We start from the raw sequence: 21,040 nt of genomic DNA, 5'->3' as shown, positions 1-21,040 counted from the left end.
AGCGGGCGGGGAACATTAGCGGCCGTGTGGGTGGTGCTGCGACCATTATGAGTGGCGCCGGCGGCTATCGCCATCGCCGCCACCGCATTTGATTTTTTGAGCGGTTGGGATGTCAGTGTTGGGGTCGGGCTGACGTCACATCCGGTTCATTTCTGTCTCCACAATCCATTTTTGCCCCAGTTCGAATGAGGTGCCACTAAAGAAGTTTCACTTCAAAAATCTGAATTATAAACCGACAAGGATGTCTGCAACAACTGGAATGCCTCCTCTATGAGAGTATCAAGGAGGGGAGTGCACAGAGAAAGACAGGAAGGAGAGCAGGAGACAAAGACAGAGAGGAGAGAGAGACACAGCAACAAGAGGAGACAGATGGATGATGATGAATAGGGAATGGAGAGTATTGTGTATAATGGGCAGGAGGGAGTGCAAAGAGGGTAGGATAGACAGCAAGGTAAGTAGGAGGACAGTAAAGATAGCAGGAGACATGAGATGAATAGGAGGAGGGAGTTTGGTGTGCACAAAGAGGAGAGGGGAGTAGAATGCAAAGACAAGCAGGGCATGATGGAGTGTGATAAGTGGGGACAAGAGACAGCAAGGCATTACAGGGAGTGGTGAAAACAAAGAGTAATGTTTAGTAACCATTAAGATCTGCTAGATCGGCGTATGTTACACCGGGAACAGCTAGTATACTTTATTCCTTATTTTTTAGTTCATTTACTGTACAGTTAATAAAGTCGTGCATCAGTCAGAGCAAAGATATACCTCAACATTTTCCAAAACATTATGTGACTATACGCAGAATGTAATCTGGATTTTCAAATGGTCTTCTGGGTTACAGATACTTTTACAAAGTAAAGTTTAAATAATTTTTTTTAATTAATTATATTTTATGTTGAATGTAAAAGTATTTTTTATCTATCATTGTCCTGCGAGTAGAAAAATTAAAGCACGCAACTAGTGTATGTTAAGATTCACTATACACTACGGCCAATTTGACTCACATACATGCCAGGGAGCACAAGACCATATCTGACATGAGTATTGCAGTATATTTGTTTTCATAATGATTGATTCAGTACACTACCTAATGGAATGTCTGGTCCGGATTACAAATGTTAAAAATGCATATTTTTCCATATACTGTAAATTAATTATCGTGGTTAATTTCAAGAAACAAAATTACCTTCACATAGTTTTTGTCTCATAACTTCCCGTATTCTTGATATTGCTATGTAGTCTTCAGCATAAAACACATAGGTAGAGGAAGGCTTGTTGGCAATAGCTCTAAGTTCACTTTCTTCAACTTCTGAACCCACACCAATGGCAAAAAGGGTAATTTTATTCCTTCTCGCTTCCTCTGCTGCATCTTTCACTTCATCTTGTGATTTGCCGTCAGTAAGAACAACTGCAATTTTTGTTAAGGGTCTCAATGATCTGGCAAACAGATTGTCAACAGCAAATTGTATAGCATTTCCAGTTCTTGTATTCCCACCCAAATATTCAATGGATTGCATTCTTCTGATGAAGTCATTGCTAGAATCATGGCTCCCAAGTGGGGTTTCCAGAACAGGATAGTCACTATATTGAACTACTCCAATTTGAGTAAATTTTGGCCCTATTTCGAAATTGCTTGAAATATTAACAACCCATTTTTTAAGTATTTCAAAATTTTCAGGACCCACACTCCATGAGCCATCTAAGATGAAAACTAGGTCATTTGGAGCAGTTCTGCAACCTAAAAGAAAAAAGAAAATATTAATGTATTTATGCCTTAAATGAGCAATCCAACCAATATTTTACATATTTTTTTTTATAAATTAGTTCTTTAATATTAGATAATACTGCCGACAATTTTTTATTTCAACTTAGTGACATTTTTAATTCTTTGTAATATACTGATAATCTGTTGATTTCTTGAACAGGTTTTAGTCCATGTCCCCATCAGTGCAAGATCTTTTGAACACTTTCTTGTTTGTGATAATTTGTTGCCAATATTCCCAGCAGTTTTAATTATAAACTGTAACAATATATAATGTTACCTTAGTGATATCAGAATACATTGTAGCTGCTGAGTTACACTGACTGAACGATTGATTCAAACTGAAAGGCGGCCATTTAATGAATCCATGGAAACAGGATCTTTGCTGATCAATCACGGGAGAACGAATCGATGGACAGCTTAGATAATTTGTTTTCAATAAAGGTAATCAAAGGCAGTGTATATTAAAATTATAATAGAATTTTTTATATTTATTTTTTTAAGATGCTTGTACTGCCTCTTTATAATCCAACTACAAAGATACTTTTTATGGATCTGAGCTCTCCATAAAAATAAAGTTCCCAATTTTACTACCATTAGGCACCAGGTAGATCACATAACCAGGTAGATCACATAATGCTAATATTATACTGTAGCACCCAGGCCTAGCTTCACTAAAGGTTAAGAAATTGAAAATGTGGTGTAATCGCTAACGCCAAAAATAAAATGTATTGCCCTATTTAGTCAAACCATTTTGACATTAGATTTAACGTGGTATATGCAAATAAGTAATGACCTGGCTATTTGCTTATGCACATGCTATTGACTACCGCCTGACACCTGGCGATATCTGACTACCACCAAAAACTACAATATGGAGAAATGGTATCACCTACCCCAGACAGGTGTTAGGCCTATGTATGTAATGGCCACTATATACAAAGGTAAGATATCCAAAACCAACCTGGATTAGGGAATACAGGTAAATTAAGTCATCTTTTAACAAGTGTTTAATATATTAGCCCCTTAGAAGCCAAGTAACCAGTTAGACCCTAGCAACCCATGACCAGCTGGCCGCTACATACTGCAAAGAGGTTAATATACAGTATACAGTACCTACTACCAGACTAACCATTATATTCTTGCATGCCAAATAGACTCACAAAGGATTGAGTAAGTATTTTTTATATTAACCCATTGAGGGCCTGTGAGGCTGCCTGGGCTCTCCTTGGCACTCAAGGGGTTAATACCTACTCAATATATATCCCATGAATAGCTGGTTATTTGGACTACTAAACGTTTGTAGCCAGGTCCCCCCTGCCTGCCAAGCCCCCCCCCTCACCTTCCTGGCGATCGCGGGTGCTGCCGAGCCTAATGGCGGTCCCGTCGGTCGCTCGGGGGTTGCCGGGGATGCGTGTGGGCGGTTGCCAAGGCCACAATCGCGTTGTCAGGGCTCCCGGTGCTCCCGAAGCAGGGCGGCCAGGGCACCGCCATCTTCTAACTGTTGGCGCATGCGCAGTGAAGATCTCGGTGCGGTGGCCAGCAGTGAAGTTCGCGCATGCGCAGGAGACACGCGCGAACGAGGGCCAATCAGGAGAGGGCTCACAGAAGGGACTACATCTCCCATGAGCCTCACGAGCGCCCCACGTGACCCCAGGGAGCCAATAGGGCTACAGCATCTCCCTGCAGAGGAGAATAGATACTTTTCGCGAGGTTTGGAGCACGTTAGTCGGCGCCAGGAGCAGCTAGGGGAAGGAGGTAGGGTGCAGGAGTCAGTGACTCCCTGCACTAGGCCAGCAGCCCCCTAGGCCCAAGATAAGCCCTGAGTCACCAGTAGTTTGAGTGCTGTAGGGACAGGTCCCAGGTTAGGGACCCTGCCCCTTACTACACAGAGTCAGTTAGGGACACAGCGGACGCTGCACGTCCATCCAGAGGTTTGGGCTCAGACCTCCGCTACTGCTGCAGCAGCCATCCGGGTGGGATCGTCCCGGACGGTAGTTCCTGGATTCATCAGCCTTCGGATCCTTTGTGAAGCTCCTTGGCAGGCCCGGGCACTGGAGTTCTCGGCAGTTAACCATCAACAAGTGCACCAACGATCCTGCATATATTATTAATACGGGACTAGTGGTTGCGCAGTCACACATATCATCCCCCTTTAAGGGTGCGGGACATATTGTGTGGGGTATTGGACACGGGGTGGGATCACCCGGTGTAGGTGGGAGCGTCCTGCGAGATGCAGTAGTCAGTGTCTCCTCTAGAGAGGGACACCTGTTGATTTATGAATAAGTATATGCTATACAGTAAAGTCATTGGTTATTTTACATGCGGTGTGTGGAGTGATATATATATATTTATCCTGCGCGGAACCACTCCTCCTCTGGCGGGAGCCATCGCAGGTGGAGGCGTTGCACCATGAGATTGTGTTATATGTATGTACCCCAGGCTCCCCGAGCGGAGGCTTAGGCTTCTGACAGCCACACAGGTATACACAGCAGGTAGTAGCATCTGTATTCACAGGGAATACCGTTACATTTGGAGGCGCTGCTGAGATAGTCCTGGGGTGCCCTACTCAGTAGTTAACGTAGTATCCTATCAGTCAGCATGTCTGCGCTCATGCCCAAACAAGTGGCCAACTGGGCCGAAAAGCTAGGAGAGCTCCTGCGACACGTAGTCGCCGTAGACGGGGTACCTGCCGATGTATCCATGTTTACTGTCTGCAGCGCAGTAAGGACATTACCTGGTCTGGCGGGTGCCCGCCTCATCAGCAAGCACTACAACATTGACCGGCAAGAGAACACCCTATTGCTGGCCACCGAACAAGCTATACCCCCTGATAGAGGCCTACGAGTAGTGTATCTACCAGAAACTTTACCGCAAGGGTGCCCTCTAATCTACCCTGGAACCGTTTCCAGTCATGTAACTTCCCTTACCAGACATGCGGGTTGGGAAGACAAAGATATGGCCGCCAGTACACCCATCAGATCAGAAATATCTCTACCCCGAGTGACCTTCTCTTCTGATGCTAGGCAAGGGGCCACCAGCTGGGCCGGTAGCCCGCCAACATCACCGGTCCCTAACCGGTTAGGCTAGGCTAGGCTTAGGCTCATGAGAGCCACACAGGTATACACAGCAGGTAGTAGCGTCTGTATTCACAGGGAATACCCGTTACACGTTTTTAAAAACAGAGGTATGTTTTGAGTTTTCTTTTATTTATTTTTTACACTGCACCAGAAACCGTATGATCGGCTACATCTGCAAATCCTCTTATGTCATTTAATGGTAGAAAAAGTTGTTATTTGTATGTGCATTTTTGGCACTTTTCAGGAAATTGCAATACTATGGTGTTTCTCCTGCATAACCAACAAAATGCTATAGGCAACTAAATGAGTTGATTATGGCAACGTTATCATGCATAAAACATTCTTAGTGAATGTGGCGTTAAATCTGAAAAAATTTCCTGCGTTTTTATTTTTGTAACATAACACCGAATTTGTTGCCAATTTAACAGAGCTTATTGAATCTAGGCCCTAGGGTTATAAGCCTCCTTGCAACACTACAGTACAATGTACTGTATCTCCTCCTTTACCTCTCTGACACTTGTGAAAGCTGAATACCATATCTTCATCTTCCTTTCACTGTTCCGTCTTTTATCTTTAAGCCGTGTCCTGAATCTCCTCTGGCTTCTCCAATCATTTAAATAGCATGTCCTTTACTTATTTCTCCGTATCATCTACTCCACTATCTTCTAATATAGCTTTGGACTATGCACCAATGGTATACCAGTGTATTAGACTGTAGTCTCTGAATGCCTCTAAGCAATCTCATTATGAATGTTCCTCCTTCACTTTATATGATTTGCCACTATTCTTTAAGTGGGAACAGACATTCTATAACACTGATATTCTTACGTCTGCTCAGTTTCTTAATTTTTCTATAGATGAGAGCAAAGAAAACAAACATACCACATGTATTACTGCTGTGAAGCGCTATGTACATTAATGGCGCTATATAAATAAAGACATACAATACAATACAATACATTACCAACATAAATGTGCATGTACCAGCAATACTATCACCATTTTCCTGTGTCCCAATTACTGTATATCAGCAACAACATATTTAATGTCAGAAGCAGGAAATATGCTGTAAGGTGTCTTATTTTATTTATAAAAATGTTTTACCAGGAAGTAATACATTGAGAGATACCTCTCGTTTTCAAGTATGTCCTGGGCATAGAGTTATAACAATACATGGTTACATTAAAATAACAGGGTTAAATTGTCAATTCACAGACATTTCCTGGACAGATAGAGTTGGAAAATTGGGTACAGGGGATAAAGGGCTTGTGATTTTCCAATTTGAAATAAAGCAGCTTTAAAATCAGTCTGTGTCGCCCCAAAGGTGGACGCATGATGGGGTTACCCAAGAGCTGATGCCCTCTACACAGAACCAGCGTGCAAAGGGTTAACATTTGCTTGTACTATGTGTAACGTCAACTCCACCCATTGGAATGTTAATGAGCTAGGAAGACAAAGGACTTTGAATCCACAGCTGCATTCACTCTGAACCCCTTCAGTGTATATCTGCATCACCCCAAAGGTGGACAGCCTTTGGCGCAGCTAAAGGGTGTGAGCCATTTGCTGCAGTTCGTTGATGTTTGGTGATGTTAAAGCTTCTCGATTTTCAATCTGAAACTTATCAGCCCTTTGTCCCTTGTACCCAATATTCCAACTCTCTGCCCATGAGATGTCTAGGAATTGACTGTGTGTAACCCTGTTTATTGAATATAACCATGTACTGTTAACTCTGTGCCCAGGACATACATGAAAATGAGAGGTAACTCTCAATGTGCTTTGGGTAACCACAGAAGTACACTCTACTTTACAGCAACAAGACAGAGAACTTAAACATGATTGTACTCTCTAGAGAAGGAGTGAGTAAAGGCACTAAATTCACTCACAATGACCTAGAGTAAACAATGATACAGAGTTTAAATCAGGGGAACCTGGTTCAAATCCTGATATCAGCACCTTGTAATCTGGGGACCTTGGGTATGTCAATTTACGGGCCTTTGCCTCAGGCAGAAAAATAAAACCATCTGGGCTGGTACTGTCTATAAACATTCCTATGTGCTCTGAACCATGCACTATACTGTAATTGTGAATCACTTCTAGTCCCATTGGATGAAAAGCGCTATATAAAATTATTATTATAGTTAGACATGGGTGGGTTTAACTTCTTTCTTGGTGACTGATTACTCTTCACTAATCATTTACCACTGTAAATGTAAGTTGCTTTGATCTTCCTGAAATTTAATAATGTCGCAAATTCTTAGAGCCTAAAGCAATTTTCTTATTTATTTTACCTGCATACAAAGCACGGGGAATGTGAAATAAATTATTATGGTTAACAATCAACTTTATTCTTTGTGCTAATTTACTGTACGTGCCTACACACAAAATATTACAATAGTATTTTTCTACTTTAATGGTTTCATATACAGTACCAGCGCACGTTTAAACACAGTGTGTGGGATGTATAAATAAATGCTGCAGGTCATGTAATTATTAAAAAATAATATTGTGTTACATGTTCAGCAACAAAGGATAGCAGTTTCATAGTTACAAATATTATATTGATGTGTACATTAATTAAAAAAATTAGTGAACATATTTCCTGTCACTGTAAATGTCTTGAGTTTCATATTTCACGTGACATACCCCTTAATTCAAACCCCCAGATTTATTAATATCCATTTTGGGTTAATTCACACAAATGGGCACTAACTTACATTGACTTGAATGGGAGAAAGCTGCAGTTCAGGCAATATCCTGCATGTACTGTATGTTTTTTAATAAATCAGTTCTGTAGTAAAAAAAATACTTTTAGCATTTTCTGTTTTAAAAAAAACAACTTTGAAAGACCAATTTTCTTGTATTCTATTTTAACAAGCATGTTTGTTCCTATAGCAACCATTTACATTCCCCAGATCTAAAGATGTCGCCAAACTTTGCCGATCAATAGACGGAGAACGAATTGACCGGCAGCTATGCAGTTCTTTAGGTAAGTAGAGATTGCCCACATGAAACTATTGAAGTAAAAAAAAAACTAAAAAAAAAAAAAAAAAACGGGAGCTTGAACTGAAGCTTTAATACCTGTTTGGGTGCATTAACCTGTACCGGAGCTGGGTGAATTTTGGGGGTAAAAATATAAGCAAATTATGGGTAAACGAGTCTAGTCTGCATTCTGTTTCACTCCTAATGGGACCTTTCATTTGAATGATCTGCTAAGATTTCTTCTTCCTTGCTGGTTAAGAGGCATATCTGTCAACTTGACCCCACAATAGGGCTTTATGAGTGATGCTATCACTGTATGATGTCCTTCTACAGTATGTCATGACTATGGACTTGTATGTGATCTTTCACAATCTTTGTTTATATATGCTTTACTAGCCCCTTTGGTATGAAAGGGCTGGGTAGTTAGTATATTGTTAGAGTAGTTAGTACAGTGCGATTGATGTACATGTTTTTATTTTGGTTTAATATTTGGGGGTGGTGTTCTGTTTACCCCTTTGGTACCTATGAGGAGTGTGTATTCAAATCTTCTGTCTGCAGTCTGGGCAAAACCAGTGAAAATCACAACAATATATATTATCAAACGAAATAATTCCATTGAAAGCAACAGGTGTTTTTCTTTTAATACATCTGGGGAATTATTTTGTACTGGATTTGTTGCAGTTTTACAGCTGAGATACTTTAGTGACAAGTCCACTTGGCATATTAACCTCTTTTGATTAATCTAAATACCATGATCCAAGAACTAAAACAAAACTAAGAAATTGATCTACAGTAGACAAAACTAAGGCCATCGCCCACCTCCACCTTAATATGTCTGAATGTCTATGTTTTTGTGTGTGCTTGCATAGAGGCTACATAGTTACATAGTAGAGTAGGTCAATACATACAGTATGGTCAAGTTATTAAGTTGTTTGTCTATGTATGGGGAATAAAACACGAAGAAGAAATGATACAGTAAATGAGTTAAGAAAGGTTTCCAAACCTATTTTGAAAGCAGACAGATAAAAAATATTTATGTAAGAACCTAAAAATGATGTCGGTACACAAAAAAATGAAAATGAAGCTATGAAAGCATAATAATTAACATTATTATATATTTAATTGTTAAAGCTCGTGTTCCCCTCAAACACAGCAAATGCAATGACTACAATTTTTCAAAGTATATGTGATATACACTTTGTATACAGTATATTATATTGAATATTCCACAGATCAAAGAGAAAGTAGGTAAAATGTGTATGAAATTTACTAACAGCATTGTTAAGGGGAAAGTGGTAATATGGAGCGCAAGTAGAAAATACGGGAGAAGGCACTTCATTCACTTTCACATTCACCTTATAGCGTGATACTGCCTACTTTGCTAATCACTAAATGGTAATAACAGTGCAGTAACGAGCTATAACAGCTTTTTAACGACCTTTAGCACTTTGAAACACAAAAGTCACCTGACCAGCCAAAAAAGCTTGTTTTTGTTTTTTTGTTTTAGTAATTACTATTCACTAAATAGTAATAAGCTTATCAAACTTTAAAATCTTGCAATATTTGTCGCTAAAATATTGCAAAATGCATATAAGCATTTTCTTTTACTTTTACTGCACAGGATTGATATCGGAGGCCGTTGCAATAAAAAAAAAAAATTGTAGCCAATTTCATTACCTTAGCGTAATGAAAGGGATTAAATGGCAAGCACTGTTTTGCTGTTGGGTCAGTGGGTGGGTGAAGCTTGTAGTTACCACAGGGTGGATGTCTAGGCCTTGCGGGAGGTTGGCAGCAGAAGTTGACCTCTTCATTACCTTAGTGGTTGCAACCGCTAAGGTAATGAAGGGGTTAATCCATCACGCAACCCTCCTGTAAGGCTTAAACACCACCCTGGGGTAACTATCACCTCCACCGACCCCCTGTACCAACAACAGGAATGGTTAAAAGTGCTATTAACCAAATATGGCTAATAGCGCTTTTACCCATTCAAAAAAAAAAAAAAAATACTGTGCAATACATTACAATAAATACAAACTCCCCCTTCCCCCAGCCCCAACACATAGAGTACAGTAATGGGCAAAATTATTATCCAGACATGGATAATATCTCATTTGTCCATTAAAAATAAAACCAGCCAGCATAAAATAAATAAAACTTGTACTTACTCCTGTCAGAATGAAGGACGTCCTCGTTATCACTGTCCTTGTCCTCCATTGGCAGCAACATAATGATTAAAAAATACAAACTAATGGCCCCTAACCTCGTAATCACCTTAACGGTTAGTAACCGCTATAGTAATTATGGGGTTAACCCCCCTCCCCTTCTACCCACCAGGGAGACCTAACTACCCTCACGGTGCAACTAGCCCTATACTCCAACCCCGCTACCTTATTATTGGCACAGTGTTATAGCATGCCCATACAATATATGGGGAACCTAAAAAATAAACAATCACCAAAATTAAATCAAAACAAACATCAAAAATAAACAACAATAAAAAAGCAAACATCAAAAAAAAAACAGAATTAAAAAATTCAAACACCCAAAAAACACAAGAATTATGAGAAGCAAAAACAAAAACACAAGAATTTAAAAACCAAACATAAACAAGAATTTAAAAAAGTCAACAAACCAACTAAAATAAAATATAAAATAAATAAAAGCAAGCATTTGCCAAAAAAATGCATTGCTTGTCACTGTATTAATCTATAGCCCCAAAGGGGCATAGCTAAACACATTGGCAGTCAATGGGCAAGCAAAAAAAATTAAAATTAAAAAATACAATCAAATACCTGAAAAATAAAAATTACACACATTCAATGTTTTTCTTACCTTTACATGTCTTCACCTTCCGATTCCCGCTGTATCTGGAAGCTCTTGATCCGCGACTCAATGCTGCTCAACTTCAGTTAACTTCTTTTCTTCTTTCTTCTGTCTTGTTTTGCTTTGTAATCCATTCCATAGGCGGATGTTGTCCCGTCATCTTCATGAGGTCAAATGAGAAGGGACAGGCCTTATATAAGGCCTGTGACATCACATTTGACTGTCAAATGATACACTTCCAATCTGATTGAATGCTGTACCAAGTGACAAACGCTTTCCTTTTTTTTAAGGATGTTATGTCATGTAAAGTGCTGGAAGCCAACCAACCAGGAAGGCTGTGCTTCCCTCCCTTTAAGATGACATCGCCAAAAACATGATGGCTGCAATCATGTGTAACGGATTTTCTGGCTAGGGCTGACCCACCCAATCTCACATTGGCCCCTGTGGTCTAACCAGTCCCCATTACATGGTAGTGTCTGGTGGTGCACCTGTTGGCAACAGGACACCTGAGTCTCCCGCATGATGTTGTGTGGGGATGTCAACCCAGACAGGCCGCTGAGGTAGTGTGTTAGAGTCCTACCTACATACAGTGCAGCGCCTCCACCTCATCAGGATCTCTGCGTCCGCAAGGAGATGGTTCTGATGAGGAACTCCTTCTTGGTGGTGCCTTCCGCTGGAGAGTAACTTCAGTTTCACACAGTGGAGTGTCTTTGATCAAGGGCTTCTTTATTATAGTGGTATGGGCAAACTGCCCTACACAGCCAGCAACTCAGCCGCTCATCTTGGCTGGTACTTCCCTTTGAAAGGTCTGCTCTCCTAATGAAGTGGAATCACCTCTCCCCTCAGGGAGATCACCTCCTGTGCCAGGTCCCTGGACACAGTGTAGGCCCTTGATCTATGACTGGGTCACTAGTTAACGTATTAGCTGAACACCTCAGCCTTGTAGAACACACTTGACCTTCAACTTTAACTTTGGGCAGTGCTGTGCCTTATATACCTCAGGAAACAGGCACATCTCTGATGTCACTAGCGGTAGACTCAGAGTATGTGGCCACTCCCCTTCAATACATATGACACCTCACCAGGGTGTGAGGGCAAACCTCCATGATTGATGCTGGCAACCCTGTAACTTACCAGGCTTACTGCCAGCATGAGAGAAAAGCATGGCTACACATGTTACTCCAACCAATCGGATTGTGAGATCTGTACCATGTGAGGCATTCTGTACCATGTGACAGATTCCATTTTTAATTTTTACTAATAATGTACGTGAGCAGGGTGTCTCCTGAGCTGAACCGCATTGATTTCAGCCTCAGGACCCCTTGTTTCCCGAGATATAGGCCCCGGTATCGGGTGCCGGTATCCCTGCAATGTTTAAATTTAAACACACAAGGGATACTGGCAACCCATATGAGCTCAGGAGACCCCCTGCTCCTGCACACTATTAGTAAAAATAAAATTAAAGCAGCTACATAACCTTAGCAGCTAGCCGCTAAGGTTATGATGTTTTTTTTTCATACTAGTATATGGGAGTAGGGGGTCTTCTGAGCTAAACTGCATTGATTTCAGCCTCGGGGCCTCACAACTTCCTGAGATACAAGCCCCAGTGTGTGGTGCTGGTATCCCCTGGCAGGATTTAAATCCCCCGGTCACGTTACGCGGAGCATCTTAACATTGTATGGATACTGGCACCCCATACCGGGGCCTGTATCTTGGGAAGTAAGGAGTTCTCAAGGCTGAAATCAATGCGGTTCAGCACAGGAGACCCCCTGCTCTCGCACATTAGTTTTAAAATTAATATTGAAATTGCACGATCGCCTGTAAGAGCCGTGCATGGAGACGCAGCGTCCCCATGCAACTCTTCCAGGCTACAGTTTCAATCAGTTGCCGATCGCTAGGATGTATAGCGTGATAGCACTTTAAAAAAAAATGCAGCTTCGAATTACTTCTTTTTTTTCTAACGAACTTGGATTTTTTTCTTGGTGAATACTGTTTTTACCAACCTGTTTTACAGTATAGCTCGCTAAAACAATGCAAAGTCGATCGGCAATGCACTGATTTTATCAAAGTTTAGTGAATAGGCCCATTAATATCAAATTTTACATATTAACATAACCTGAGAGCGTTAGGCCTCTGTAAACTTACTTACCTGGCTCAAGTCACCCGTCTCTATGACAACGCGGCATCAAATGATGCCCGTTGCCATGGAGATGTGATATCAACAGACGCTGTGGGTCACGTGCTGTCTCATGACCCTGCAGCGTCATTTGACACAATATTAGAGGGGGGGGGGCGCGACGGAGGAGCAGAACAGGTAGGGGGGCGCAGGGCGTTTGCGCACAGCTGACATAACCAATATAAACTGGAGTCATCATTTTATGATTTGCATCAAATGTGTGAAACTATAAGAAAAATGTATTTTATTTGAGGCAGATGTTTAAATTCCTAATAATAAAATAGTCTGCTCAATAAAAAAAAATCCCTAAATGTTTGTGCACATTACTGCTCACTTCTCAGTATAAAGTGTCTTGCAAATAATTCTAGATGGCTACAGTACTACAAAAAAAGACAGTGGCTATGAAATTATTATTAATAGAGTAATATTGTTCCCATTATTATTATTTGTCTGAATGACAACAGAATAGTAACACAAATACACATAAAATTAATTAATATAAAAGAATGTCCACGTCTCATTGGCATTTGAGTAGCTACACAATTTTTTTAAGGAATGAAGCTTTCTACCATCCAGCAAAGACACATTCAACAATATAAATTCCTAGAAGTTTAAGACAGGGTTGAGACGGAAAATAAGGTAATCTGAAACATCAGCATCAATTGCCAAAATATTTAAGCAATTCATAAATAAGGCCCTAAAATAAAACTATAGCACACCCTCAAGTAACAGGAGATATCCAGTTCACCAGGGAAACGTAAGAATATCACCTCTTTTAATACACTCCTAGAAATGATATTTTACTAACATCTGTGAAGGTGATTTTGAGGGTTCAGGAAGTTATTCTGAAATAATTGCTTATGAAATATTATATTTAGTATCGGTTTAGAAATATTCTAATATCACTATTTGTAAATGTTGTTTGAATCAAATTATATTAATTGAACTAACTATGTTGTTACTGTACGTTTAAGATACACTCTGCTTTCTTTTAATATTTTTGCTATTTTGCATTAATAAAAATATTTGTATATTTTCCTGTACTGATGTACATACAGTAGAGGCAACGTTTATTCTAACATTTGCTGTAAACTAGCCGGGTTACATTCTGGGTATGTGCTGGGTATGTTCTGGGCTAGTTTGAGGCACGTTTAAGGCATTTCTGCATTGACTAACGACCCATAGGATTAACACAGCAGGGATCCCTGGCAGTCCAATTCAGTTTGAATGGGACTGCCAGGGACCCCCCGCTGTTATTCTGATAGGCCATTAATCAATGCAGAAATGCTGGGGCTAGATTAAGGAAAGTTTAAGGCATGTATTCAGAATGTACCTGGGTGTACCTGGGTCTTTTGGGGAATTGCCACTGGTTTTTGTTAGAATAATCGCTGCCTCTACTGTATATACATTTTGTATGTTTGCACTAGTGCATTTAAGTGGCACATTTACAAATATCAAGTTCAGTACATATTTTTTTTTTGTATAAAACCCATGTAACAATCTTAACATATTTATCATGCATTTGCAGAAGTTAAGAAAAGCATTACTTACTTGATCTTATTTCAGCATCTTCTGACGACACACAATATCGAAGTACTATTATCACAATAGTATGAAGTCTGAAGGTGATCCATGCCATCTATGTCTAAAATATGTAAGCCTAAAACAAAAGTATTGAAAGACAAATCAGTAAAAATCAGTCATTTGCATCAAGATTTGAGAAGACACAGTACACAAAGTTCCAAGATTCCTATTGTAAAGTCATGCATGATAGAGATTAAGATTATAAAATTAACTCTAAGACTTATTATAAAGTTGTGATCACTATAAAAAAAAAACCTTTGCGATAAACTCAAGAAATCACAGTGCTTTAATGAATATTCAATTATATGTTTTATGTTTACTTTCTCCCTTGAAATTATATAATATGCACATGATTACTTAACAAGCATTGGTGCCCCAGACCGACTGACACTGAGGGGGGTGTAATTCAATATACAACAAAGCAAAAAAAAAACATTTACTGTAAGTCTATGAGGGTTTATGGCGAACCACAGTGTAATCAGCTGTTTCTGAATAAGTTGCATTACTCTGTGAAAGGGTTACACTATTTTTACTCCATTCTCCTTTGTAACACAGTTAACACTGCATACTTTCTCCCAGAACAGTCCCTGCTCATCGCCTCCGTAAATACCTCTCCCGGCTTTCCATCAGGATTTGGCTCACCTACAAAGTTATTATTTTTACCTTCCAGGCTCTTCACTTATCTGCTCCTCCATAGATTTCAGCTTTAATCTCTCGTTATGTCCCTATGTGTCTCCTGTGCTCTGCTCATAACAGTCTACATTTCACTCTTTCCATCTCTGCTGTTCTACCTCGCCTTCCAGCTTTCCCTCTCTGCCTGTTACCTGTGGAACTCTCTATCAATCGTTATTCGCCAAGCACCTTCTCTCCCAACCTTTAAGTTATACAGTACCTATAAAGATAGTATAAGTAGATGGCCGGTGCTTCAAAGGCTGATCATGTCCTTATAATGTCATAAAGCAGTAGGACTTCATATAAATGGTAGAAATGATCAGTGTCCCCTATCACGGAATGGGGAACTAGTACCTAGTGCTACCTGTGGTATAAGCACAAAAGTTGATAGTACACAATAAGTCGCCAAAATGACCAACAAATCATAAATGAGGTTTTAGATAACTCACTCAATTGGTGTCCATTAGTCCTCTCTGTGCATGTGATCAAAGCTGCAGGTCAAAAAGGCGTGCATAATCCGCCCATAGGTAGTAGGCAATAAACATAGAAAATAAGGCAGACCACTGCCAATAGTAAACAGGAGGAGGACTTGTATAGAAAAAAATAAAAAAGTTTATCAAGCCCGAAATGCATAGGTGCGGTACTTTTGCCTAAGGGTCCATTATGATCCTTTAATAAACTTTTTCCTTTTTTCTATGTGATGCCTCCTCCTGTTTACTATTGGCCTTATTTTCTATTTTAGTACCTAAAAAGACACTATTTAAATGAAGAATTTCAATAGCTTGGACTCATGGTTACTGCCCCCCACAAATAGTCTCTCTTACCAACATGCATGCATCATGACAAAGCACTGCTATCTACAGTACTACAATAACTCCCTCACTTGCTGTCTCTGCACTTAGGCCCAACATCTATTAACTGTTATTTCAAGCCAACGTGAGGCAGTGCTATTGTTTTTGCACATAATTAGCTTTGTGGTATGCGATAACATCAGGGAAAATAACATCTGTTCATTATTTTAATGGATTTCTGTGGATCTGTGCATTGGATTGTAAACTCACGGGGCAGGACTTTTGTAATACCTGTACCTGTAGTGGAGGCTAAGGAGTGGGTATTAGGAAGGGTTCCTAGGGTGGGAAGTTAAGGCCTTAGAGTTGTTGGAATGTTAGGATTAACAATGAACCCCTTATAAAAAAAAATGAGGCACACATAATATAGTACTGTATATAGTATAGTATAGTCTAAATAAACAATAAAACTGTTAAATAAAAAAGTCTCCAACTCCATGGGATCAACTTGTATTCCAATATCTCTTTACAGCATTGCCAATATGTACTGGAAAACTGGCTTTGGGGCTGGCAAAGTCTGTACATGCCACTTCATCTTTAATCACTAAATATATTTTCATCATTTTTGCCTTCATTTCATCTACAGTATGCATCTATACTAATGATAGATTTGTATTTATTTTTTTTGACCGAAGATCACACGTGTATCCCACCTAATCAGGCTCCAAAGTGTAATGTTGCTGACTGCAAGACAGGATATGAACCCACAGGGCAGAGGTAGGGAGTAGTACACCGATCGTGGCCTGGGATCTGAGGCCTGGAATGCAGGGGTAGTAAAGTCCAATTCTGGGGCCGAGGCAGGCGGCAGGTCCAGGCAGAGGATAAGCACAAGCACTGACAGTGAGAATCTGCCTGCTATTTAAAGGCCAGAAACAGCTTCTGGCAATGAGGGCCAGAGAGATGCTGACTTCCTGTCAGGAAGTGAGGAGCAGGAATTGCAAGGAAGTAAGATGGCCACGGTAGCTTCAGTGAGGGTGAGAGGTCACTTTCTGTCAGCAGCCACTTAAGTTTCTGGACAGATCCTTGGTACAAAGGAGGTTATATCAGATTGACTATATACAGAACATTGGCAGTGTCCAGTCTCTCATACCTTTCCAGAGTGCTGGGTAGGTTCAGTCTGGGTGTGAATAAGCAGATAGAAAATGAATGGGTGGCAGGAACTTTTGTAAAACATAAAAAGTGCTTTATATGACATCCATCTATAAGGCTCCCCATATACACAATTCATATCCACTGAGGAAGTGGCAGTTCAACGCCTGGACTGGAGGGTAATAGTAACCTGCACAGAACAGGCCAGAATCTCAGCAGGGACCCAAAATTAGCTTGAACACATGGATGTTGCTAATAAGGGGAGCCTGGCCCAATAAAAGGAAATCTCACAGTAACAAGTGTATGCACCTCCCAGTGTGTGTTAAGAGAGGGTAACCAGGGAAGAAATATTTCAAGAGTGATAGCTGTATAGAAGAAACAATGTACAACTATGTCAACCTTATTGTGTGTGTATATAGTAGTGAAGTGTTCCCATGACAGGTAACATGAATAAAGTTTGAAGTTGTACTATAAACTCCTGGTGCCCATCATTATCATCGTCCAGCCGACCACATCCAGCACCCTGAGACAAGGTAATCTATGCTGATGTATGCACACACCGACAGCGATGTAGCCTCCCTAGGATGCCGGGCAGGGAGGGTTACACAAAAAATAACCTATTGTATGATCTGCAACCTATGCTGAAAGAGGATGACACATTAAAACACATCTCCAACTCTTGCATTCCAGCACTCGCCAAACCTCAGACAGAAAACTTCATGGCAAACTCAAGGATGCTGAGAATTACATAAGACAATGCAATGTCACATGCTCCACACTTTGTAAACATACTGTACATGCCAAGATCCCACAGCCAATCACAGACATAGAACATTCAATGTTAAATGATTCTGCTGTCTGGCCTTCCTGCCTCTCACCTGTCTCCCTTACAATCTATCCTAAACGCTGCTGCCAGAATCACTGTACTCTCTCCTAAATCTGTCTTTGAGTCTCCCCTGCTGAAATCCCTCTCCTGGATTCCTATCAAATCCCGTATCGCACACTCAATTCTCCTCCTCATTTTTAAAGCGTTACAGTCTTCTGCCCCTCCTTTCATCTCAGCCCTAATTTCTCGCTTTACACCATCCAGACTCTTGCGTTCTGCTCAAGGATGTCTTCTATCTACCCCTTTAATATATAAAGCCCTCTCCCACCATAAACCTTTCTCACTGACTGCCCCACCCCTCTGGAATGCCCTTCTCCTCATTATCCAACTATCACCCGAGACATGCTAGTCTAGCACCTTTAAGACCCACCTTAAAACACACCTGCTTAACGAAGCATATGAGTAGCTCCGTGGCTGATACTTCACACCTCATACATAAACATTGGCCCCCTGCAGATGCACTTACAAGAACGCACTCCTACTGTCTCTGTACGTTCTTCCTACCTACCAATTAGATTGTAAGCTCTTTGGAACAGGGACTCCTTTTCCTAACTGTTACTTTTATGTCTGAAGCACTTCTTCCCATTATGTGTTATTTGTATTATTTGTTATTTATATAATTGTCATGTGTATTACTGCTGTGAAGCGCTATATACATTAATGGCACTATATAAATAACGATATACTTTACATACATCATACTGCTGCACATCCAGGAATGTGATATATATGATTCAATGCAGCAAATTTGACCAAGGATGCTACATTGGAGAAACCAGACCAAAATGTCAACCCAGAACCTATACAGATACACAATAATACCATGAAGAAGAAAAAGATACTGCACGCCAGTGGGACACCACTTCTCACAGCCAGATCATTCCATAAATTATTTAAAATTTTAAATCAAGAACACAATGTTAAAAAGCACTCAATAACGGAAAACATTTGAATTCAAAATGATATTGCTCTTTGGGATAGATCTGAATATGTGAATGCAACCGCAATCACCATATAATTAATCAATAAATGACAGGTGCTGTGGAGGGTGATCAATCTCTTTGTTCAAAACTGTTACTTCTTTGGGATAGATCCTCAGAAGTCTGTTAAACCTGGGCTACTAACGTGACTAAGGCCCGTAATATAGTGGGCGCGCTTGCTGTGAGCGTGGAGCCGGGCGATAGCGGGGAAGACTCAAAAAGTAAGTATTCGCAGCGCTACCACCGCTTTACTGTGTGTGTGCACAATGTTAATAAATATTTTAATCTTATTACCAACGTGTCATTTTTTTTTAATTTAAAAAATATATAATAAATTACACATATACATAAATACACATACACACACACATATATATATATACACACACACACATATATATACACAAGCACACAGATCACTGCAAACCTGTCGCTCCCGGTAGCACAGACCACCATACACACAAAAAGTGTGCGTCACGTGCACGCGCGCCCGCACCTACTATAGAACAAGCCTAAATAGGTAACGTCCATTAGCTAAATATATGCGAAACCAATGGCCATTAGTGATCTCATTAGCATAGGCTTAACACTGTGTGAAGTTATCACTGCCTTGCGTTAGATTCAAATAACATGGCTTAAGCCTGTCGTACCCAAAGTTGGCGTTACTACCATGCAGACCCTGAATAGAGGTTTAATTAAAGTAAAAAGGAGAAGATAGGAGAGGAAAATAACCCTGTAAATAACAATATTATAGTTAAATGATACCTAACTGTAGTCTCTCAATTACCCAGACCCGGTAAAAGACCTATTTCAGGGTCTGGATGTGAGTAACACCATGTTTAGCTCTGACCTAACTAATGTTACATTAACTCCCTGTGTTAAGAATAATGGAGCTCTGTGGATATGTGTTGTTAGAGGGGAAACCTCTTTATTTCGCTCCTTATGGCTAAAAAGATCACTTAACACATCGTTATTGAGCTTTAAAGATCTCCATTAGCACTTTAACGACATGTTAACTTCAAATGGCAGTAGATGTGGACTCCACTAGACACTTATCCCTTCCAGTCCAACTATATTTTCATTTTGTGGACACTCCATTCTCATCTGGACATTTATGTCACATACTCTCTACAAACAGAACCGTGTCTGATTGCTGAGCACTACACTCATTCTTCTACTAACATGTTAACTTCAGTTAACATCTCATTAAGTCATTAAAAAAACTTATGAAGATCTACCCCTATGACAAAAAAAAGAGCACTTAATGCTATGGGTTTTTTTTTTTTTTTTTTTTTACATTTTATCATTTTTGTAATGTTTTTTTCTGTCTTTCTCAATTTTACAATTCAAACCCTTCTTCCGCCCCCCCCCCCCCCCGAACCCAGACCCTCCTTCACACTGCTGATGGATATACTGTCCTACGTGCTCTCCATATTTCTCAATATACCTTTTATCCATTTATTGCTCTGTCTGTTTATTTACTATCCCCTCTGCCATGACTTCTTTACATCATCTGCCTCCGATTTTTATCTTGGTTTCTACATCTGGGTTTACTCATGTTAAACTCATGGAACCTGTGTAAATCAGTGTTGCTTGACCTGGGGAAGACAGTAGAGCTCTCAAAGGATTCTCTTATAATATTAATTGTGAGTCCAAATAAAAACAGTATCACGTAAAACTGAAGTATTTACTTTTTCAGAAAATGTAAGTAGGGGTAGTTGGTCAGTATCTTAGTAGCTACCGCTGTTCATTTTTTATTAAACGTGTGATTATGTTTGTATTTTTTTCCACCTACTGTAGAGTATTAGTAAATAGCTACATTTTACTCACTTACTTTCAAGTTACTTGCTTTCTTTGCATGTCCCATAATAAATAAAAATATCAAACTTTTTCAAATGTATGGACTTGGAAGTCTTTTTTTCTGGAAATAGCTACTACAACCGAGAGTTCACTTTAAGAGTGCCACCTTTTTGTATGATTTCATATTGGGAAATAGGCATTCGCCAATATGATTGCATAAGCTTCACTTGGTTTTCACCAGTTTTTGTAAATAAAATTATCTTCTCCCTATTAGGAATCTGGCCAGGTATCTCACACAAAAGTAATGAAATCTACAAAGAAAAGGGTGTTAGCAGACTAATGGGGAAAGTTACTATATGGTGAT

At 40.0% G+C, this 21,040-nt stretch overlaps 1 protein-coding gene across 1 annotated transcript in view; it reads right to left on the bottom strand.

Annotated features, from left to right (window-relative positions):
- COL21A1 (collagen type XXI alpha 1 chain) overlaps positions 1 to 21,040 on the bottom strand; it is a 313,124-nt gene that overhangs the window by 254,510 nt on the left and 37,574 nt on the right. Inside the window, exons 2-3 of the mRNA XM_075598156.1 lie at positions 14,369 to 14,477; positions 1,184 to 1,735 (exon numbers count right to left, since the gene is read on the bottom strand). Of these exons, the coding sequence (XP_075454271.1) occupies positions 1,184 to 1,735; positions 14,369 to 14,456 (640 nt within the window). The 5' untranslated portion in view covers positions 14,457 to 14,477. The remainder of the gene's footprint in view (positions 1 to 1,183; positions 1,736 to 14,368; positions 14,478 to 21,040) is intronic.

The sequence above is a fragment of the Ascaphus truei genome, chromosome 4 (genome assembly GCF_040206685.1).
Source record: "Ascaphus truei isolate aAscTru1 chromosome 4, aAscTru1.hap1, whole genome shotgun sequence".
Taxonomy (NCBI): domain Eukaryota; kingdom Metazoa; phylum Chordata; class Amphibia; order Anura; family Ascaphidae; genus Ascaphus; species Ascaphus truei.
The sequence above is the reverse complement of the archived record's forward strand: the minus strand, read 5'-3'. Positions and strand labels throughout refer to the sequence as shown.